This window comes from Molossus molossus, unplaced genomic scaffold (assembly GCF_014108415.1).
Source record: "Molossus molossus isolate mMolMol1 unplaced genomic scaffold, mMolMol1.p scaffold_m16_p_13, whole genome shotgun sequence".
Classification (NCBI taxonomy): Eukaryota; Metazoa; Chordata; class Mammalia; order Chiroptera; family Molossidae; genus Molossus; species Molossus molossus.
In genome coordinates, this window is record NW_023425348.1 from 84,652,347 (window position 1) to 84,676,627 (window position 24,281).

The following is a 24,281-nucleotide window of genomic DNA, read 5'->3' on the forward strand; positions in this document are numbered from 1 at the left end:
CAATCGCTCGGAGTCTTGAACTTTTTTTTTTTTTTTTTTAATAAAAAGCACTTTAATAAATTTCAGAAGCAAATATCTATGGAAGGAGAGCATTTGTGTGTGTGAGAGTTGCCTTTCAGGAGAAAATTTTGGTGGCTTTCTAAAATGTGTATCAATCAGACCTTCGCAAGTGAAAATAACACAAAAATGGAAGCTGGTCTTTTCAAAATTTGGAATTGAGAAGGGTGGATGGATTTTCATTTTTTCCTGTTATTCTAGATGTAGCGGCAGGGTGAAATAAGTCTGGTTATAGCGTATGTGCAAAGAAAAGTAACTCAATGCTAAAACTTCACTAATTGCCTATAAGATACCTTAGGTGATGTTTATCATGAAAGGCTGAAGGCAGGACCAGAGGCAATATGTTCCTGTATCTGGAAGTGGGACAGTGCTGGCCAGGACAATGCTTTCTCGTTTCCTCACCTATGCTACACCAAGAACAGCGAGCTGCAGTACTAATAGCTGTGTTAAGATGCCAGGTCAGGAAGACAAGTCAGGTCCCAATTTCATCCAAACACACCTCTCACAAAGTGGGCTTTGGTTTCACCAAGGAGAAAGTAAATGGATGAGAGAAAATTCTTCTCATGTCAGATTTTATGTATATGCATGTATGTATATGTTTATATATATACATGCATATGTGTATATATGTATGAATGTCTATATATTTGTTTTGTTTTTGGAGAATACATTAGGTATAAATTATATTATTAAACCAAGTCAATAGAGGAAAAATATTTTCTGACCACGTTCACCAAACTGTTACAAAGCAATTTCCCTTCGGACAATATGTTTGGGAAGGGAAAAGGACTATCCTTTCTATTTTACACACTTTATTTATTTATTCATATATGTATTCAAATTTGACTTGGCGAGAAATTATTAACTGTTACTTTCATTCCAAAATTAAAGTTAGCTTCCTCAGCCACAAAGGTGGAAGAAGCTTTTAACTTCCAATAACCACATCATTACTTGCTGTAATTATAGACAAGTTGCCTGAGGAGAAATAAGACACATTAATTCTGCTGTGGAGGTGGAGATGGGAGGGCACTGGAGACCAGGGTCTAAGGAGGCTTCATGAATATGGTGGCAACTGGAGGGAGACATAGCTTTGCATTTACTATGAATATAGAATCCAGATAAGGGGAAGTGACGAGGAAAACTGCTTACAATCTGGTTCTGTCTCATTCTCCTTCTTCTTCCTCCTATAGTTGCACAGGATGCTGACTGGCTGGCAGCCTGGATGCCTAAGCATGGACCAAGAGGCAATACTGCTATATTCACAATTGTGGGCACAAAGGTCATTGCTCTAACAATGATAACTTTACACACATGAGAAGACCAGAGTATTACCTCCTGAAATCATTCTTTGTCTCATCAAAGAGATGACCACCTTTGAAAAGCAAAAATTGTTGCTGTTTCACTGAAAATTTAGCAGATATTATAGAGACATTTCTGATTATAAATGTTGGAAGTAATTAAAATAGAACACTATAGAACACTTTAACGTAGATAACTACATTTTAAATATATATATATGTGTATATATATATATATATATATACACATATATATATTCTAGCCCTGCTCACAAAAGTTTTTTTTTAATTTTTAGAACGCATTATTTGAAATGTTAGATATATTCATATTCAAAATTTGCCTGACCCACAAATAGAAATATTTAATAGGTCTTTTTTCCTTCACATTGAGTATCCTGCTTAATTTTTACTTTAAATAATTGTTTTAAAATATATCAATTCAAAGGGATAAAGATGTAGTACATTAAGGTTTTGTTTCACCAAGAAGAAAATAAGGAAGCAGAAAGAATTTTTAAAAATACTTTTCTCCCTATCCAATATAATTTAAAATTACTTCAATCTAAGCTATTATGTATATTTACAAACATAGAATGTTTTGTTTTTTATCTTTACTATATAGCCTTCAATACAGTTATTTTTCATTGGCTCTCAATTTTGGGCCTCATAAAATTATACCCAGCAAGAAATGATCATTTGAAATGGGACGTGTTTGTTCTGATATTCTACTCCAAAGAACTATAATTTCTGACAATAAAACACACCAGAGTTGGCATTCAATGACAATTTCTTAGTCCCAATAATTTGTTTCTGGCTCTATCTTGTCTTTTTCCAGCAGCTGAGACACAGGAATAAATGGCTGAAAGAAATAGCACCAGTGTAACCGAATTCATTCTTTTGGGCTTCTCAGTTCATGGGGAGATTGAAACTGTTCTCTTTCTGCTCATTTTGGTGATATACACTCTAACTTTGGTAGGAAACATTGGGATGATTTCATTAATCCGACTGGATGCTCGGCTTCACACACCCATGTACTTTTTCCTCAGTAATCTGGCCTTGGTGGATCTTTGTTACTCCTCTTCAATAGCCCCCAAGTTCCTGGAGAGCCTCCTGACCCAGCACAGGTCTATATCTTTCTATGCATGTGCAACACAGCTGGGCTTTTTCCTGAACTTCTTGATTTTGGAGATGTTCCTTCTGGCGATAATGGCTTATGACCGCTACGTGGCCATCTGCAATCCTCTTCTGTACATGGTGATCATGTCCCAAAAGGTGTGTGTGCAGCTGGTATCAGGCCCCTACTTATACAGCTTTTCTGTTGCTTTGCTCCATACAGTTGTTACTTTCCAGCTGGTCTATTGTGGCCCCAATGTGATCAATCACTTTTACTGTGATGATGTCCCCTTAATGGCCCTTGCCTGCTCAGACACCAGCCTCAAAGAAGTCTTGATTTTCATCTTTGCTGGATTCAACATGATCAGCTCTTTGACCACTGTTCTTATTTCTTACTTATACATTGTGGCTGCCATTCTGAGAATCCAATCTACAGAAGGCAGGCGCAAAGCATTCTCCACCTGTGCCTCTCATCTGACTGCTGTGACTCTGTTCTACGGGACTCTGATCTTCATGTACCTGCAGCCCAAATCAAACCACTCCCTTGACACAGACAAAGTGGCCTCTGTGTTCTATACAATAGTCATTCCCATGCTGAACCCCATGATCTACAGCTTGAGGAACCAAGAGGTAAAAAGTGCCTTGAGAAAAGCCATTGAAAAATGTTATGTCCTGCCTCTAAGAAACTTTAAAAAGTGACTTGGAACAACACCTGACTTGGAGCAAGGCCACATACAGATATGTTGTTTTTATATTTTATTTTATTGTATTTTTATTATTCTTCATATGGCTAACATTATTTTGTATATGAGTTCTATTTTTATATAGTCTATAATAAAATGAAATATTCAAAGGAGTAGAATTTATTTTTAACAAATTGCTACTGTTCAGGTAGGTGACTCTAGTATCTTTTACCAGGAAAGTTCCTATTCAACTAATAATAATTTTTAGCTGTTCCTTTTCAATGTGTTTCTGTTGTTTATACTGGTGGACGACAGAGAAGGGGGCAAGAAAGGTGAGTAAGTAAGTTTCTAGTCCATTCCCATGTCATTTCATAGCCTTTTCCTCAAGTGTCTCCTGTCTGTTAGCCACCATGTCTCACTCTGCCTCTGACCACCACTGGATTCATTGCTGATCACTCCCTGAAATTACACAATTAGCATGGATTCTAAAGAACTCAATCTGCTGAATTAGAATTCTGTGCTACAATTAACTGTGTACTATGATAGGTGTTAGAATGATTCTAGCAACTTGGGAAATTTATTTTCTTTATTTGATAATGAAGTTGTAAACAACAAGCAATGAAGAAAGTGAACAAGAACAAAATTAACAAATAATGAACAAAATAAAGTTTATTATCAAATACACAAAACAAAACCATGTCAATGGCATGTGTCAGAATTATGTGAGAATCTTCTCCTTCCATGAACTGAGTCCCCCTTTTATTCTATCATTTCTGCTTTCATCTTGCCAAAGGCTCATGATTCAAACCCAGACATGACAAGTAATCAAAATCTTTCTGCATTCAAGTCATGACATCTCTGTAAAAGAAGCAGTTTGTTCTTGAAATCTCATGGTTTTGGGTTCAGACTTACGTTTTACCACTTCTAGCTCAGTGACATTGGGTAATATCTCTGGCTTCTATTAGATAGACTCCTCAAAACCAACTCTTAGTGGTAGGAAAAGCTGATTTAACATTATTGAGTTCTGGTAAGTGGTGCTTATAAAGTGCAGGGCCTGGAAGCTGACTCTGCCCTAGAGTTACAGCTCATTAAACACTGTGGGAAGCACATTGGATACCCAAGTTCCCTCCAATTCGGTTTGAATATTATATGACTAAACTTAACCGATGCTATAACAACAATGACTTTCACAACAGACTTACTGGGATTTTCTCTTACTAGAACCACTTTAGAGTCTTAAACATTGCAGAAATTATTGAACTAAAAAAATTCAAGTAGTGAGGTATATTTAAACCCTATGGGAAGTAGAGCTTTGATATATAGAGTTGCTGTATATATAATAATATAGAATATCTATATGCAGTAACTATTCAAAGTATATTTTATACATATATATGATAGGCAGTTGTGTGGGTGTGTGATTGTGGTGACTTGTCATAAAGTTATGTTGTTTTCTGACTTTTAGTTATTACTATGATTTTTCCTACATTGTAATATTACATTTACTTTTTGTTTAATATATTTTTATTAAATTAACTCATAGTTTATTTAAATAAATCTGAAAACTAAACTATATATAATCATTGAAAATGAGAAAGATTTATGCCAGTCATCACAAATAGAAAGTAACAAAAATTATAAACACTCAAATATTTAAAATAACCAAATATCTGTGTGATATATACAATCATCTCGTATATTGTATTTTGGGAAATACTGGCAAAAGAAATCACAGTATAGGAGTTAATCAGAAGTTTATAATAACCAGTTTAACTTAAGTCATTCTAAATTATCTTAGTATAGGTTTAATGATTAGGTTTAGATGTTAGATTTTTGTGATAATACAAATACTGTTAGAGGTTAAGGTAAGGCAATTAGACCTTCAGTATGTGGCTTCCATATTTGGATCTAGGTCAATAATTTCAATGGCAACATTTTTGAGTGGGTAGGGGAAGGAAAAATATTTTAAAAATTATTTTTATGTCTGCCTCACTCAACCACAACACCATTATTAAAGCAGGAATAGGATGTTTTAAGTGGATGCAAATGATACACGTTTTGGAGAGAAAGCATTGAATTATAATTATGACTTTTAAGCTCTTGAATTTATTTCCTTTGGGGAGAGTGTACCATCACAGAGAAATTAATCTTGAAAGTCAATCAGTTGTCGAGGGCAAGTATTCAAGAAAGGAGAGTATCTTCGCTATTTTTGTTTGTTTTCTTTGTTTGTTTGTTTTGTTTTATTTTCAGTTTTGCTTGTTTTGTAATTCCAAAGCATAAGGTTAAAAATCTAAGAGAATAATGCAAAGTTTATGCAGTCAAGTGGAGAGTGGAAAAGAACTCAGGATGACAGAAGAGCCATATTCCTGACCACAAGAAGTAAGGGCTCGAGCTCACATTGGCAATGTGAGTAGGATTTAAAGATTAGTGAATCATAAAGGAAAATGTGCCCTTCCTCTGGGTAGCATACTGGATTCAAATGAGGTTGCTGCAAAGTCACAAAGCTACTAAAAGTACACCTGCTGGACTGACATCCTTACTCAACACCTGTCAGGGCCCAAGACCCAGGGTCCAGGGTGTCTCAGTTATAGTGGTCCTGGGTATTCAAAGGCCTTTTCTCACAGGTCATCTCATCTGTCACCCTTTCATCTAGGGACAGTGGAAAATGAGCAGTTCCCCTATTTTAGAAAAGGAACTAAGTCAGAATTTGGAAATCATCTTTAAGAGTAACTATGAAGCATTTGCACTTAAAAGTAGTTTATGAAGGTGATGTGTTATAAATCCATTTTCTGTTGGTAATGAGCTGGAGGCTATTATCAGTAATAACCAGGTCTCAGGGAGCTACAAAGTGATTCAGCTTTCTAACTCATCAGGCTAGTTGTGGAGTAGAAATCACACTTGTTCCCCATCATGGTATAATTTCCCATTTTATTTTCTTTCTGTTCCATGTAAACAAACATTTCATTTTCACAAACTTGTTTTTACTACCCGTGGTAATGTGCACATCTTTGTGTTTGCAAGGCAACAGGGAATGTGAGAAATGTTTGATGATGGGCTGAACTAAGAGCTTTCAGGAGCAGGAATTTCTGTGGCGTTTCAATGACCAGGGCACTTTGCTGTCTGTTTCCTTTGGGGTGCACTTACAAGGTTAGGCACGGCATAAACGTGCTTTTCTCATGACCAAAACATTAGTTCATGTTTCTAATAACTCCTAATCCTACACTGCATGCCTTTTTTAATACTTCAAAACTATTTCTACTATCTTACTTCACAGATTAGGACCTGGAGGCTCAAAGGAATATGGAGGCTTGGAGGACGGAGATAGATGCTAGGGAGTGGCAGGGTCACCTTCCCAGGTGTTACATCCACCACATCAAGAGGACCAGTGAGAAGTAGGACCAGGACAGGACTGGCTCACTGTACTGCAATATGACCTCATTTTAACTAACTACATCTGCAATAACTTTATTTTCAAATCATGTCATTTTGAGGGACTTGGGCTTATGAATTCAATATATCTTTTTGGAGGATACAATTCAACCCATACTAACAATAGCTAAAGATGTGTGTTGGCTAACATGTCTGATGGAAGCTCACTTATTCCATACCTACAAGTGGTGCAGAAAAAATTGGTCTAAAATCCCTGAGGCCAAGAAAGAAGCTTATAAGTATCTGAAAATAGTAGTGAAGAGAAGTAGCCTGGAGGCTGGGACAATTGGAGGTCATGATGAGTCCAAGGTCTCATCAAGCAGGGGGACAAAAGGGTTAAACACAAAACTAGACCAGTGGGTTTTTACCTCCTTCTAGTGAAGACAGAGGGCCAGATTTACTTTACTCAATACTAGGAGAATAGGCAAGTATGTGAGGAGATTTCATCATCCTCAAAGCAAAATTTGCCCTAGGAAGTAGAGGTTAGATGACACAAACACTCACAGGGAAAACTTGGCAGGCTCCAAAGCCCACCATGATAGCCAAAATGGTGAAACACAGAAAAAAAAGCCAAATGAAAGAACAAGAGATCTCTACCAAAGATGAGATAAATATGGAGCAGTTAGGCAAGTTAACAGAGCTAGAATTAAGAGCCATGATCTTGAGGAAGCTCTACAGCATGAGTAAAGACATAAAGATGCTGAAAATCAACCAACTGGAAATCAAAAACCACCAAGAAGTGAATAATGACATATCAGAAATAAAGAACAAATTGGATGGTCTAAACAGCAGAATAGAGTAAGTGGAGAGCCGGATCAGTGAATTAGAAGACAGGATAGAAAAAAATCAACCAATCAGAAAACCAAAAGGAAAAATTATTAAAAAACAGGAAGACAGCTTAAGAGAACTGTGGGACAACTGGAAACATAATCATATTCACATCATAGGAGTCCTCAAAGGAGAAGAAAATGAGCAAGGGTTAGAGAATATATTTGAAAAAAATTGTGACAGAAAACTTCCCTAATTTGGTGAAGAAAGAAGGCATTCAAGTTCAACAAGCACAGAGAGCCCAAAGTAAGAAGAACCCACACAAAGACACACACAAAGACACATAGTAATCAAAATGCCAAAAATTAAAGACAAAGAGAGAATCTTAAAGGCAGCAAGAGATAAGCAACAGGTTACCCACAAAGGAACTCCCATAAGGCTATCAGCTGACTTCTCACAAAAACACTATAGGCCAGAAGGGAATGGCATGAAGTGATCAAGGTTATGAAAAAAAGGGACCCGAATCCAAGACTACTCTACCCAGCAAGGATATCATTCAAAATAGAAGGTCAAATAAAGAGCTTCACAGACAAAAAAAAGGCTAAGGGAATACGTTAGCACCAAACCAGCACTGCAAGTTATGCTAAAAGGACTGCTGTAATTAGTAGAAGAAATAGGAAGAGAAATGTAACCAAACTAAACAAAAATGGCAATAAATAAGTACATATCAATAATCACCTTTAATGTAAATAGACTGAAAGCTCCAATAAAAAGACACAGAGTAGCTTACTGGATAAAAAAGCATGACTCATCTATATGTTGTTTACAAGAGACCTACCTCACAACAAAAGACTCATATAGGTTGAAAGTGAAGGGATGAAAAAAAATCTATCATGCAAAGGGAAAGCAAAAAAAAAAGCTGGAGTAGCAATACTCATATCTGATAAAGTACATTTCAAAATGAAGGCCATAACTAGAGACAAAGAAGGCCACTACATAATATTGAAAGAATCTATCCAACAGGAAGATATAACCTTGATAAACATATATGCACCCAATATAGGAGCACCAAAATATATTAAAAATCTTCTGGAGAAAATCAAAGAAGAAATTGATAGCAATTCAATCATAGCAGGGGACTTCAACACTCCATTGACACCACTGGATGGATCCTCTAGACAAAAAACTAGCAAGGAAACAGACACTCTAAACAAAGCACTAGACCAAATGGATTTCATAGTTATCTACAGAGAATTACATCCCAAAACTACAGAATTCACATTCTTCTCAAGTGCACATGGGACATTCTCAAAGATAGACCACATGATAGAACACAAATTAAATCTCTACAACTTCAAGAAGATTGAAATCATATCAAGCACCTTTTCAGATCACAATGGCATGAAACTAGAAATCAATTGCAACAAAAATATGCAAAGACATGTGAACACATGGAGGCGAAATAGCATGTTATTAAACAATGAATGGGTTACCATGGATCAAGGAAGAAATTAAACATTTCCTGGAAACCAATGAAAATGAATACACAACAACACAAAATCTATGGGATGCAGTGAAAGCAGTTCTGAGAGGGAAGTTCATAGTACTATATGCCTACCTCAAGAAATAAGAAACATTTCTATTGACTGTATAACATCACAACTTAAAGAATTAAAAAGCAAACAAAAAGAGAACCCCAGAGCAAGTAGAAGGAAGAAAATAGTAAATATCAGAGCAGAAATAAATGACATAGAGTACAAAAAAAAATAATAATAAAATAAAGTAATTCAAAGGATCAATGAAACAAAGAGCTGGTTTTTCGAAAAGACAAACAAGATTGATGGACCCTTAGCTAGGCTCACCAAGAAACAAAGAGAGAGGACCCAAATACACAAAATCAGAAATGAAAGAGAAGTAACAACTGACACCACAGAAATACAAAAGATCATTAACAGCTACTATGAACAATTATATGGCAACAAATTCAACAATCTAAGAAATATGGACAAATTTCTAGAAATAGATAGTCTCCCAAAACTGGACCAGGAAGATATAGAAAACTTGAACAGCCCACTAACAACTAAGGAAATTGAAGATGTAATCAAGACTCTCCCAGCAAACAAAAGCCCAGGCCCAGATGGCTTCATGGGGGAGTTTTACGGAACATTCAAAAAAGAACTAACACCCATTCTCCTCAAACTATTCAAAAAATTCAAGAAGAAGGAAGACTTCCAAACTCATTTCATGAGGCCAGCATAACTGTAATTCCAAAATCAGAAAAAGACACTACAAAGAAAGAAAACTACAGGCCAATATCCCTGATGAACAAAGACACCAAAATTCTGAACAAAATACTATCAAATCTAATACAGCAATACATTAAAAATATTATTCACCATGACCTAGTGGAATTCATCCCAGGGATGCAAGGCTGGTACAATATTTGCAAATCAATAAATGTGATAAACCACATAAACAAAATGAAGAATGAAAACCATATGATCATATCAATAGATGCTGAAAAAGCATTTGACAAAATACAGCATCCATTGCTGATAAAAACACTCAGCAACGTGGGAATAGAGGGATCATATGTCGACATAATAAAGGCCATATATGAAAGACCTACAGACAACATCATGCTCAATGGGCATAAAGTAAAAACATTTCCCTTAAGAACAGGAACAAGACAGGAATGCCGACTTTCACCACTCTTACTTAACATAGTACTAAAAGTCTTAGCCACAGCAATCAGACAGGAAGAAAAATTAAAGGGATACAAATTGGAAAGGAGAAAGTGAGACTGTCATTATTTGCAGATGACATGATATTATACATAGAAAAACCTAAAGACTCCATCAAAAATCACTAGACTTAATAAATGAATTTGGGAAAATAGCAGGATACAAAATTAAGGCCAATAAATCGATGGCATCTTATACACCAATGATGAAATCACTGAAAGAGAAACTGAAAAAACAATCCCATTTAACATTGCAGCAAGAAAATTAAGACACCTAGGAATAACCTTAACCAAGGAAGTAAAGGACCTATTTGCAGAAAACTACAGGACATTGAAAAAAGAAATAAGGGAAGATATAAAAAAATGGAAGCACATACCTTGTTCATGGATTGGAAGAATTAACATCATTAAAATGTCCATATTACCCAAAGCAATCTATAAATTCAATGCAATCCCCATCAAAATACCAATGATATATTTCACAGAACTAGAACAAACACTTCAAAAGTTCATATGGAACCAAAAAAGACACTGAATAGCCACAGCAATCTTGGAAAAGAAGAACAAAGTAGGAGGAATCACATTACCAGACTTCAGGTTATACTACAAAGCCACTGTAATAAAAACAGCCTGGTACGCAGAAATAACAGGCATATATACCAGTGGAAAAGAATAGAGAACCCAGAAATGGACCCAAGGCAATATGCTCAATTAGTATTTGACAAAGGTGGCAAGAGCATGCAGTGGAGTAAAGACAGTCTATTTAATAAATGGTGTTGGGAAAATTGGACAGCTACATGCAAAAAAAAAAAAAAAATGAAACTAGACCATCAACTTACACCATACACAAAAATAAACTCAAAATGGATAAAAGACTTAAATGTGACCCTTTAATCCATAAAAATTCTAGAAGAAAATGTAGGCAACAAAATCTCAGACATCATATGCAGCAGAATTTTCACTGATACATCACCTAAAGCAACAGAAACAAAGGAGAAAATGAACACATGGGACTACATCAAACTAAAAAGCTTCTGCACATCAAAAAAAAAAAAAAAAAAAAAAACAAAATAAAAACAATATCAAAATGGAAAAGCAACCCACTGTATGGGAGAACATCATTGCCAATGATACATAAGATAAGGGGTTAATTTCCAAAATATATAGAGTACTCATACAACTCAACAAAGGAAAAGCAAAGAACCCAATTAAAAAATGGGCAGAGGAGCTGAATAGACACCTATCCAAACAGGACATACCAATGGCCAAGAGACATATGAAGAAATACTCAACATCACTAATCATCAGAGAGATGCAAATTAAAACAACAATGAGGTATCACCTCACACCTGTCAGAATGGCCACCATCAACAAATCATCAAACAACAAGTGTTGGTGAGGGTGTGGAGAAAAGGGGACTTTAGTACACTACTGGTGGGAATGCAGACTGGTGCAGCCACCATGGAAAACAATATGGTGTTACCTCAAAAAATTAAAAATTGACTTTCATTTGATCTAGCGATCTCACTTCTAGGAATATACCTTAAGAAGCCTGAAACACCAATCAGAAAGAATATATGTACCCCCATGTTCATAGCAGCACTATTTACAATAGCTAAGATCTGGAAACAGCCCAAGTGTCCATTAGGAGATGAATGGATAAGAAAGCTGTGGTACATATACACAATGAAGTAGTATGAAGCTGTAAGAAAGAAAGATATCTTATCCTTTGGGATGACATGGATGGACCTGGAAAGTATTATCCTAAGTGAAACAAGCCAAGCAGAAAAAGACAAATACCACGTGATCTCACTTTTTTATGGAATATAATGCACATAACAGTCTGAGGAATAGGGTAGACCCAGAAACATGGATGTAGGGTACAGACAATCCTTAGAAGAAGGGGAGAATGGGGAAGGGTAGAGATAAACCATAGAACTTATATTCATGTATGCATAACCAATGGACATGGACAACAAAGCTAGGGATGGGATGGGGTGTGGGGGATGGGGAGGAGGGTGTCAATGGGGTGAAAAAAGGAGAAACATCGGTAACAAAAATAAGATTAAAAAAAATGTTAAAATTAATTCATCACAAAAGAGAGAGAGAGAGGGGGAGAGAGAGAGAAAGAGAGAGAGAGAGAGAGAGAGAGAGAGAGAGAGAGAGAGAATGGGTGTAAGTTCTTCTTTGAATGTTCGGTAAAACTCCTCTGTGAAGAAATCCAGATTCTGGCTTTTGTTTGCTGGGATTTTATTAATTATAGCTTTAATTGCTTTAGTGTTACTGGTCTGTTCAAGTTTTCTGTCTCTTCCCTGTTCAGTTTCAGAAGACTGTGTGATTCTAGAAATTGTCCATTTCGCCTAGATTGTCTAATTTGTTGGCGTATAATTTTTCATTCTATTTTTTAACAATCTTTTGTATTTCTGTGGTGTCAGTTGTCACTTCTCTGTCATTTCTGATTTTGTTTATTTGGGTCCTTTGTTTCTTGGTTAGTCTGGCTAAAGATTCATCAATCATGTTTATCTTTTCAAAGAACCAGCTCTGTCCTTCTACTTGCTCTGGGTTTTACTTTTGTTTACTTTATAGTTCTTTAAGTAACAGGGTTAGATAATCAATTAGAAATTTTTCTTGTTTCTTGAGGTAGGTCTGTAGTGCTATGAACTTCCTTCTCAGAACTGCTTTCGCTGCGTTTCATAGATTTTGTCTTGTTGTGTGTTAATTTTCATTGGTTTCCAGAAAGTTTATAATTTCTTCCTTGATCTCCTTGGTAATCCATTCATTGTTTAAAAACATAGTATTTAGCCTCCATGTGTTTGAATGTTTTCAGTGTGTTTATTGTAATATTTTTCTAGTTTCATGCCATTTGTGATCTGAAAAGATGCTTGATATGATTTCAATCTTCTTGAACTTGTAGAGACTTAATTTGTGTCCTAACATGCAGTCTATCTTTGAGAATGTCCTGTGTGCACTTTAGAAGAATGTCAATTCTGCAGTTTGGGGATGTAATCCTCTGTAAATATCTATTAAAGCCACTTGATTTAGTGCATCATTTAGAGTCTCTCTTTCCTTGCTAATTTTTTGCCTAGAGGATCTCCTGCTATGATTGTATTGCTGTTTATTTCTCTTTTAAAGTCCTCCAGAAGATTATTAAATATATTTCGGTGCTCCTATATTGGGTGCATATATGTTTACCAAGGTTATATCCTCCTGTTGCATAGATCTTTTCAATATTATGTAGTGGCCTTCTTTGTCTGTTGTTATAGCCTTAATTTTAAAGTATATTTTATGAGATATGAGTATTGTTACTCTAGTTTTTTTTAAATTATTATTTATTTACATATGCTTGGAAAGTTTTTTTTTTTACCATTCCTTCACTTTCAACCTATGTGAGTCTTTCATTGTGAGGTGGGTCTATTGTAAACACATATATATGAGTCATACTGTTTTGTCCATTCAGGTACTCTGCTTTTTGATTGGAGCATTTCATCCATTTACATTTAAGGTATTATTTATATGAGCTTATTTGTTGCTGTTTTTATTTATTATGGCTATATTTTTCTCTCTATTTCTTCTGTTTATTACAGCAGTCCTTTAAACATTTCTTGCAGTTCTGTTTGGTATTAATATATTCCTTTAGCCTTTTTTTTTTTTTTTTGGTCTGGGAAGCTCTTTATTTCACCTTCTATTTTGAATGATAGCCATGTTGGATAGAGTAGTCTTGGAATCAGATCCTTGTGTTTCATTACCTTGAACACTTCATGCCATTCCCTCTGGCCTATAGTGTTTCTGTTGAGAAATCAGCTGATAGCTTTGTGGGGGCACCTTTGTAGGTAACATGTTGCTTTTCTCTTGCTGCCTTTAAGATTCTCTCTTTGTCTTTAATTTTTGGCATTATAATTATGATGTGTCTTGGTGTGGGCCTCTTTGGCTTCTTCTTACTTGTGGCTTTCCATGCTTCCTGAGCTTGTATGCCATTTTCCTTACCAAATTAGGAAAGTTTTATGCCACTATTTCTTCAAATATATTCTCTAACCCTTGCTCATTTTATTCTTCTTCTGGAACTCCTATGATGCAGATGTTGTTACATTTTATATTGTCCCACAGCTCTCTTAAACTATCCTCCATTTTTTTATTGTTTTTTATTTTTTTTTGATTTTTTTTATTTTGGCTCTCTGATTGGGTAATTTTTTCCTCTAATCCGCTTGTTATTTCTTCCAATGTTTTCTTTATTTCTGCTATGTTGTTCTTCATTTCTATTTGGTGATTTTTTATTTCCAATTGGTTGATTATCATTGTTTCTATTCTGATTTTCATTGTTTCTTTACTCATGCTTTTGAGTTCCCCCATAATCATTACTCTAAATATTACCTCTGATAACTTGCTTAATTCTATTTAATTTATCCCTTTTTCTGTAGAAATCTGTTCTTTTTTGTGGGATTTGTTTCTTTGTTTCACCATTTTGGTTGTCTCAACAGGTTTTGGAGGCTGTTAAATTTTCCCTGTGAGTGTCAGTGTTCGCTTATTGTGGCTCCTTCTACTGGGTTTAGATGAGTATGGAAGGGACCATGTTAAACACCAATGTTTAGTATTACCTTTCTGAGTAGAGTTGCAGGCCAAGCAAAGATTCAATTATCCCAGAGCTTTTGCCTGTAGGCTATTAGTCTCAGTTACTTAATGAGCCTAAGGTTGTAGCCCTCAGCTGAATTGAAAACAAAACAAAACAAAACAAAAAACAAACAACAAACAAACAAACAAAAACACTTGCATGGGCAGGGTAAAAGGATTTCCAGCAGGTGGAGCAATTGCTTTCACCTGGGTTAAAGTTGCTTTGAGGAGAAAGTGATTTCTGCAGTGTCGGTTATTTGCTTAGTGCAGGGATCCAGACCTCAGCCTTCACAACTCAGTCCCCAGAGCCAGGACACCCAACACTGAGGGTCAAGCCCAAGGCTCAAAGCCTTCAGAATCTCACCTCTGCTACGGGCTTGCTGGTAGTCAATGGCTGCTAATGAGCCTCAGGTTTCACTTCTCCAGGCCCAGGTAATGTTAAAATCCTGAGGGAGGGGCAGTTGCTTCTGCCCCAGGCTACAGCCACTCTGGAAAGGGGATCTTTGAGGAATATGACTACTATCCTATAGAAGAGTGACTCAGCATAGAGCTTCTAATGGCTTCCTTCCCAGCTCCCTTCCCACTGCCTCAAACCCCTGACTCTCCTGATACAGTTGCAGTCCAGTTCACCCTCTCTCTGCTGGAGCCCAAGGTGAGTGGTTATAGCTGTAATTTAATGCACTGGCCCTTCAGGAAAGTTCCAGTGTTCCATGCACCTCTCCTTGCCAGACAAAATCTCTGCTCTGGTGATTTTCCCAGCCGGGTGTTATGTGGGCACCTTTCCCTGTTCCACCACTCTGTGCTGGGGAACTAGCTTGGGTTTTAACCCTAAACTTCTCAGAGGGAACTGCTTACAGCTAAGAAAGTGCTCAGCTGCTGCCTGTGAGCACCCCGCCAGCCCCCTTGTGCCTCTGCAGCTCCTACCAGTCTCAATTTGGGGGTCCTCTTAATGTACCTAGTTATAAGGATTCTCTCAGATGCTCTTCAGTTGGTTTTTCAAGATGAAATGTCTTTATTTTAGTTGTATTTCCAGTATGGTCCTAGGCAATGGTCTGTGTAGCTTCCATTCACTCTGCCACCATTTTTTCATGTTTCTTAAACAGTAGAAATACCTATGCCATAAGGATCACAGAAAATGGTCTTAGAATATCAGGTTATAATGTCAATCTCTGTGAAAGCAGTTGTTCCTTGAGCTGCCTTACTTCCTGCACTTGACACTAACTAACTCTTTAGAAGCAAATATTAGTGGTTTCAAAAAAAATTTTAGGAGAGTATTAGGCTAAGTGAAATAAGCCAATCAGAGTAAAACAAATATCACATGATCTCACTTATTTGTAAAATATAATGAACAAAATAAGCTGGTGAACAAAATAGACCCAGAGACATAGAAGTAGGGTACAGACTGACAAACCTCAGAGGAGGGGGGCAGGGAGTAGGGAAGAAATAAACCAAAGAACTTATATGCATATATGCATAACAAATGGACATAGACAACAATGCCACAGAAAGGGGAGGGGGGATGTGGTGGAGGATGGCAATGGGGAAAAAGGAGAAAAATATGTAACAAAAGTAAATTGATTAATAAAAAATAAATTTTAAAAAGTGAGTAAGACACACCTCTTCACTTGTTTAGCCTAGAGGGGGAAAGAGATAACTGCATGAGGGTAGGAGAAGATCATTGTTAAAAAAACACACCTGCAAATAAAAATTCAAGGCAAAAAAAATTATTTTAAAAACCTTTGTGAACACAGTTTCCAATACCAACCAATGATATTCTTTCCCTACTCAGACTCCAAAGTTATAAATGACAGTTCCCCTCCTTCAACCATCTGCCTTTCTTCAGATCCATTCTAAGGGAAAGTGGTCCATGGTTAATGGGTATATTAGTCTGAGTAGTAACATTGTCTCTGAATTAGTCCATCCTACCAGTGATGTTACTACAACTATATGCTTCTTCTCAGAGTCTTCCTGCACATACTCAATTGTGTGCCCCCTTTAATTAGAATAGCACTTACACAAGAATAAACTCGCGCATCAGGAATCACTTCTTCTTGTCCTTTGCCCTATAATGATAGGTTAGCAAGAATCATCAAAATAAGACAAATGTGTTTTCTACTTGTAGCAAGAATGGAATGTAGATTAAGTGGGCTGTAGATGCACCAATCTAGAAAAATTGAACAGTGCGCTTTTGAAGAGGTTTAACCAGGCCTAATGGGATAACATTTTGAACTGTATTGATTAAATTTGAATGCATGACCAATGCAATAAAATTTAGTGGAACAGGGCTTCTTACCTGGCTGATTCACTCTAGGTACTAAAATCTTGATTTAAGCTGCAAAACACAGAGCCAAAATATTTAGTACTAGTAGGAAGAACTGGAATCAAACAATAGTTTCAAATCATATCAACCAAAGCTTTAATAGGACAAAGGTCAGATTTCAAATATCATAAAATTTATACTGGCTTATTTTTTATTATAATGAGGTGAGGAAAATCTTTAGTCATTTATATTTAACCCCTTTAACACCAGAAAATGTATACTTCAATCCAAAACAAGGCCTAAGAAACAACCATCAAAATGGAAAGGCAACCCACTGTATGGGATTAATTTCCAAAATATATAGAGTACTCATACACCTCAACAAAGGTATCAAAGAACCCAATTAAAAAATGGGCAGAGGAGCTGAATAGACACCTATCCAAACAGGACATACCAATGGCCAAGAGACATATGAAGAAATGCTCAATGTCACTAATGATCAGAGAGATGCAAATTAAAACAACAATGAGGTATCACCTCACACCTGTCAGAATGGCCGCCATCATCAAATCATCAAACAAGTGTTGGCGAGAGTGTGGAAAAAAGAGGACTCTAGTACGCTGCTGTTGGGAATGCAGACTGGTGCAGCCACTATGGAAAACAATATAGGGTTATCTCAAAAAATTAAAAATTGAATTGCCATTTGACCCAGTGATCCCGCTTTTAGGAATATACCCTAAGAAGCCTGAAACACCAATCAGAAAGAATATATGTACCCCCATGTTCGTAGAAGCATTATTTACAATAGCTAAGATCTGGAAACAGCCCAAGTGTCCATCAGTAGACAAATGGATAAAAAAGCTGTGGTACATATACACAATGGAGTACTATGCAGCTGTAAGAAAGAAAGATGTCTTATCCTTTGAGACGACATGGAGGGACCTGGAAAGTATTATCCTAAGTGAAACAAGCCAAGCAGAAAAAGACAAATACGACATGATCTCACTTATATATGGAATATAATGAATATAACAGTCTGAGGAATAGGGTAGACCCAGAAACACGGAAGTAGGGTACAGACTGACAACCCTCAGAAGAGGGGGTGGTGGGTGGTGGGAAGAGATAAACCACAGAACTTATGTGCATGTACACATAACCAATGGACATGGACAACAAAGCCAGGGATGGGTCACAGGGGATGGGGAGGAGGGTGTCAATGGGCTAAAAAAAGAGAACCATCTGTAACAAAACTAAAATTAAATAAAAAAATTATAATAATAACCTTAAAAACAAAAACAATAACAACAAAAAAAAAACAAGGCCTAAGGGTAATTAAACAGATCATTGAAAACACAAACATTGTTAACTATAAAATAATGTATACTGACAGATCTTATGATTGTGTTGAGATACAAGTTGAAGATTCCAAATACAATTTCATTTTTAATAATCCATTTGTACATAAACACTATAGAACATTTTTTTGGTAAATCAGTGTCTATCAACATCCTGTAGTCATAGAAAAGAGGTGAATTCTTACTCTTTTTTTCATGTAATTATATATTTTATTTGAAATCTAGTGAAGGAGTATGTGTATATAAATATATCCTGGGAAATCATGTGTGATTTCAACAAGGATATCTCTAAATTAATATTTTTATCTAAACTTATTTATGAGTTCTTAGCATAATTTTATATACACTGTGAATGACACTAATATTTTAAATTCAGTAGTAAAATTGTATACATAGGATAAAGCAGGTTTCATTATTAGAGTCCATTCATGGGGTAAAGCATCACTGTATTAGATTGGACTTTTCATTTTATGTAAGAATTGTCTTTAGAAAATCTTTTTCGAGCTAGGACTTTTATGCTTGGACAAGCATAGTAGGTAGCAACACACCACAAACATATCTAGGTAGTTTCACAGCCCCAAGTTTGCCTTGAAGATTGCTTTGCTGACTGCCTCTTTCACATCCTTGTTTCTCAAACTGTAGATCATGGGGTTCAGCATGGGGATCACTGTGGTATAAAACACAGCCACCACTTTCCCCTGCTCCACAGACTCTTCAGTGGGCCGCCTCAGATACATGAATATGAGAGTCCCATAAAACATGGTAACGGCTGTCAAGTGGGACCCGCAGGTGGAGAACGCCTTCTTCCTCCCATCAGCAGAGCGCATGCGTAGCACAGCTACTACGATGAGGGTATAGGAGATGAGGACCACGGAGAAGGAATATGTGAAGTTTATTCCAGCAATCACAATCATTGTGTATTCTTTGATGTAGACTCCCCCACAGGCAATCTTGATGAGAGGAGGGTCTGCACAATAGAAGTGGTTGATTTCCAAGTTTCCGCAGAAGTACAAGCCATACGTCCATAGTGTGCATATTAGACTAACAGAGAATCCATAGACATAAGGCACAGAAATGAGCCGAACACATACAGTCCTGGACATTTTACTGCCATAAAGCAAAGGGTTGCAGATGGCCATGTAGCGATCAAAGGCCATCACTGCCAATATATAGACCTCCACATGGACAAGGGCGATGAAAAAGTAACACTGCACCAAACATCCCACATAGGAAATTGTTTTTGTCTCTGATAATAAGTTTTCTAGCATTTTGGGGGTCACATTGGAAGAGAACCACACATCCACAAAAGACAAATGACTCAAGAAAAAGTACATTGGGCTCTGAAGCTGGGGAGTGATGCTGATCAAAATGATCATACCAATGTTTCCTAACAGTGTGATTACGTAAACTATTAGGAACATCACAAAAAAGAGAACTTGAAGCTCCTGGCGACGTGTCAACCCCAGAAGAATAAATTCTGTCACATCTGTAAAATTTGGCATTGTTTTTATATAGACCCAGTCCATATAGCCTATGGAGAAATTTTTTTTAAATGAATTAATTTGTTTTATTCTTGAAATTTTGGGTCACATTTCTCTTTATTCTAATATAAATAATTTAAAAATTAATGCAGATTTTGCACAATGCCCAAGGTAAGAATACATAGGCATAATTGTTTCCTTTAATAGGTCTTATAAGTAGTTATAATCAATATTGATCAGTTTCTTATCTGTAAAAGAGGAAATTATATTCATTGTTAATAGATATTATTAAGATTAGACATTTAGATTTTGCTAGATTATGACACTAATGTTAAAATCATGGTGAACAAAAATGACAAAAGTCTGACTGAAGTTTGTCAGAGAATGGCTAAATCCAATTCCACATGGACTGATTAACCGAAAAGTGTTCTATATTCATATGGACATGGATTTTTTAAAATGAAATTGTATTCAGACTCTCCAACTAGTGTCTCAGTACATTGATATTACTATCTAGTCATTGACACATTTGTCCTATGTTATGACAGCATATGATATCATATTCTTTCAACTTATGAAATGTCGACTTGTATTTTATTTTGTTTAGCTAACAATATGTTTGTTTAATTGCCACTTCTTGAGGAAGTAAGGTGAAAGAAACTTAACATCATAGTCTTTATTCATGTTTTTTTAACCTCACCCGAGGACATTTTTCCATTTTTTTGTTCAGCTAGAGTGGGAGGGAGAGAGAGGAAAAGAGAGAGAGAGAGAGAAACATTGACATGAAAGGGCCACATCGAGTGGTTGTCACCCGCACAACCCAACCAGGGCCAGGGACAAACTGCAACCAAGGTACATGCCCTTAGCAGGAACCGAACCTTGGTCTCTGGACCACAGGTCGATGCTCTAACCACTGAGCAAAACCAGCCAGGGCAACATCATAGACTTTATTAGTTGTACAGTTATATCAGAAGAGTAAACTACCAGTGATTTAATCACCTAGCAACAACTATCAAAATTATGTCAATAGATAAATACCTTGTGGTAAAGCTTAGGTAACATGTTTTAATAACTAGTATGTCTCCACTGGTTTTCAAAACCAATCAATTCTATGTCTTATTATATATTCACATTCAAATTTGGCATCACTGCAAGGAAAAGTTCCCAAATATTTTCTTGTTTTACTACACTTCTCTAGTTTACTTCTTCCAGTTTACTTCCTTTACTTGCCATGAGTTTTCAAGGAAATGTCAGATTAGCACAATCTTGGAAATTTAACCTCTCCATAATAATATTTTTTTCTTTATTGATTTTTAGAGAGAGAGGAAGGAAGAGGGAGAGATAGAAACATTGACGAGCAAGAACATTGATTGGCCACCTCCTGCATGCTACCCACTGGGGATCTGGCCCACAACCTGGGCATGTGCCCTGACCAAGAATCAAACCAGCAACCTCTTGGTGCATGGGTCAACACTCAACCACTGGGCCACACCAGCCAGGCCATAATAATAATATTTAAAGGGTATATTATGCTGTGCAAAATAAGCCATCAGAGAAAGACAAGTGACAGGAGCAAGGAGGAGGGAGTCTATGGGGGGAAAAGGGGAACATCTGTAATATTTTCAACAATAGAAAATAAAAAAGTATACAAAAAAATAAAGGGTATGTTGGTGAACTATAAATGGGCTTTTGTAATTGCTTACATTCATTTATTTTGCAAACATCAAAGCCAATTACATGTCAGATAAAATTTTACTTCTAGAAGTAATCTAAATTCTGAAAGTAGGAGGGGCAAAAAAAATACACAAGATTCTGGCTTGCATTATACTTTGCTCTTGTTGAAAAGGAATAAGTAACAAACAGATATACAAATGAGATAATTTAGGGAGTGGAACTGCTGTGACAAAAGTAATAAGGGGAGGTGGCGTGCAGACAGAGTGATTAAAGTGATATTTTGGGGAAGGTGACTTCTGAGTCAGTAAAAAGTAGCCAACTGTGTAGAAATATGAAGAAAGAACTAGATACAAAGGCAAAAGCTCAGAAGAGGAAATATTAGCTTGGCATGTTGCAAAAAAATGTTACTAGAGACATTCCTTTACATATAAATAAGCGCATGACCTCTATAATATCTTATCCCCTCCAATTAGTAGCAGGGCACATTTGAGAAGTTAATTAATCTCTATGAACTCTTGTCTTTCCCCATAAATGCTTAATACATAAAATAAACCTGTCATATTTAAAATGATTTGGCACATAACAATAGGTACTACAGTTTCAGTTCTGATCTAAGTTCCCCCTTATTATAGACCTCCATGATGGTAGCTCAATGGTTTTGGCTCCTTTTAAGTATGGAAATACTTAGCCAGATAAGAGATGCACACTGCCTTTGGGAAATAGAGCTAAGGTCAAGGATTTTCCTATGTAAGCATTCCTGACCCCACTTCATGAACCCAGATTCTCTAATGAACAGAGTTTCACTTGGGTTAATGGTACTATTATATTAAGTAAAAAATGTATAATAAGCATCAAAATATCTAAAAACATAAATTAATAGTACTCTAATTTTGTTTCAATCCCTGTGTGATGTGTGTATTTCTCTTTCTCTGCACATAATCACCAGCTCTGTGGTAGTAGAGTTTGTCTCATTCATCTTGGAATTCTTTGAAATGCCTAGCTTGGATGTTACATAGAACAGATATTCAGAAATATTCACACCAATTTTAAAAAGTCCCGATCTCTAGATAAGCTTCATATAACATGTTATGATATTATTAAAACTCTCTAAGATAGATTGTTCTAGTGACCAGCGTCTCAACTTTATAATATTAGTAAGAGTAGTCAACTTTTATTGAATGCTTACGAAACCTATTGCATGCAAAGGTTAGGAAACAGGTTCTACTAACATTGTCACTTTACAAATGAAACCAGTGCACTGAAAGACTAGTAACGGCTTCATGGGTCAAATGTCTACTAATTGACCAGACTGGGCTACAAACCAATTAATATAACTCCAGTGTGGTACCCTTAATAACCTTATACTGCTACTTCTTTGCCAACTTATTATTCTATTTCTACACATTTAAAATTTAGTTGGATTACCCTCTAAGACTAGACACAAATGTATCCTTTAATACTTTATCCTTGATGGACAGAGCTTTGTATGACCCTAGAGCAGGTTGAACCACAGAGATGGTAAACCAAGTGACTCAATACTTTTCCATCGTTATGGGTATCTCATAGACTCAGGATTAGACTAGAAAGTCACTTCTGAGATAGAGCCAATTTCTTACACAAGTATGTATCATCTATAAAAACAATTGAGAGTAGAGAATGTGCAATTTATAAATAAAAAAATAAATTCACTTTTATTAACTTTTTAGGAATTTTCCATGAAGAAAACTTACTGGTACAATCACCCTTACTGACACAATATCCTCAAACTTCATTAACATATATTTTCAAACAACAATGTACAAATCAATGAAATTTGTAGAGAAGAATGAATGGGTAAAAAATGAGGAATACAAATTTTGTAAACCCTCATTGTAACAAAATCATTTATATGAGATTCTGAATAAACTCTGAATAGAAATAAAAATATTTACTAGTAATATAATTTCACAAAATTAAACACTATAATAACAATTAAGACTAAAAATAAGGTCTCAGTCTTCTCTTCAAGGTAAGGATAAAAAAATAAAAGATTTGACTGCATTCATCTGTATTGTATAGAATACAATTTGCTGACCTACCTTCAGCAGAGGAGAAGAGCAGATGCTAATTTCTTACTATTTATAATAGAATCTGGAACACTGGGAGCATCTCCCCAAGGAACTATCCAAGTAATTATGAAAAGAATAATGATTACAATTCTAGAAACATCTCAGGAGCAGAAGAAGCTAAGTGGTGTTAATTGGAAAGATAATTATTTTAATAAAATTAAGAAATCAAAATTAGCCCTGGCCGGTTTGGCTCAGTGGTTGGAGCGTTGGCCTGCGGTACAGAGAGACCCGGGTTCGGTTCCAGCTAAGGGCACATACCTCGGTTTCAGTTTGTCCCCGGCCCTGGTTGGTCGTGCGGGTGGCAGCCACTCGATGTGTCCCTTCACATCGATGTTTCTCTCTCTCTCTTCCTCTCTCTCCCTCCCGCTCTATCTGAACAAAAAATGGAAAAATGTCCTCGGGTGAGGATAAGAAAAAAAAAAAAAAAGAAAGAAATCAAAATTACTAATATCATGGTATAATTTCTCTTACCTTCATATGGGTTCTGCCCTGTTCCATTCGCACTTGGCAATTATGCCTGTCAGAAAAATATTCTTTGTTTGCACCCTGTAAAATTTTAGTCAGTCACTTTCTTTTCTGTTGTGTTACAGGTCTAAAAAATAGCATCTGTCACCATACATAATCACAGCATCTTGTACCATATGTATCTCATTATTTTTATTACAGATGCATCAAAAGTTTAGATCACCTGGAAACATTTAGGGAGAATG

The 24,281-nt window shown here is 36.2% G+C and overlaps 2 protein-coding genes across 2 annotated transcripts; one reads left to right on the plus strand and one right to left on the minus strand.

Annotated features, from left to right (window-relative positions):
• The first annotated feature begins 2,207 nt into the window (after positions 1 to 2,207).
• LOC118628694 (olfactory receptor 1038-like) lies at positions 2,208 to 3,164 on the plus strand. Its single transcript, XM_036259629.1, has one exon. The coding sequence runs from the start codon at positions 2,208 to 2,210 to the stop codon at positions 3,162 to 3,164; it is 957 nt and encodes a 318-aa protein (XP_036115522.1).
• Positions 3,165 to 12,485: 9,321 nt separating this feature from the next.
• On the minus strand, positions 12,486 to 19,810 carry LOC118627777 (olfactory receptor 5M9). Its single transcript, XM_036258221.1, has 2 exons — positions 18,917 to 19,810; positions 12,486 to 12,500 (listed from the first exon to the last, which is right to left on the minus strand). The coding sequence occupies exons 1-2, from the start codon at positions 19,808 to 19,810 to the stop codon at positions 12,486 to 12,488; spliced, it is 909 nt and encodes a 302-aa protein (XP_036114114.1).
• Between the last annotated feature and the right edge of the window lie 4,471 nt (positions 19,811 to 24,281).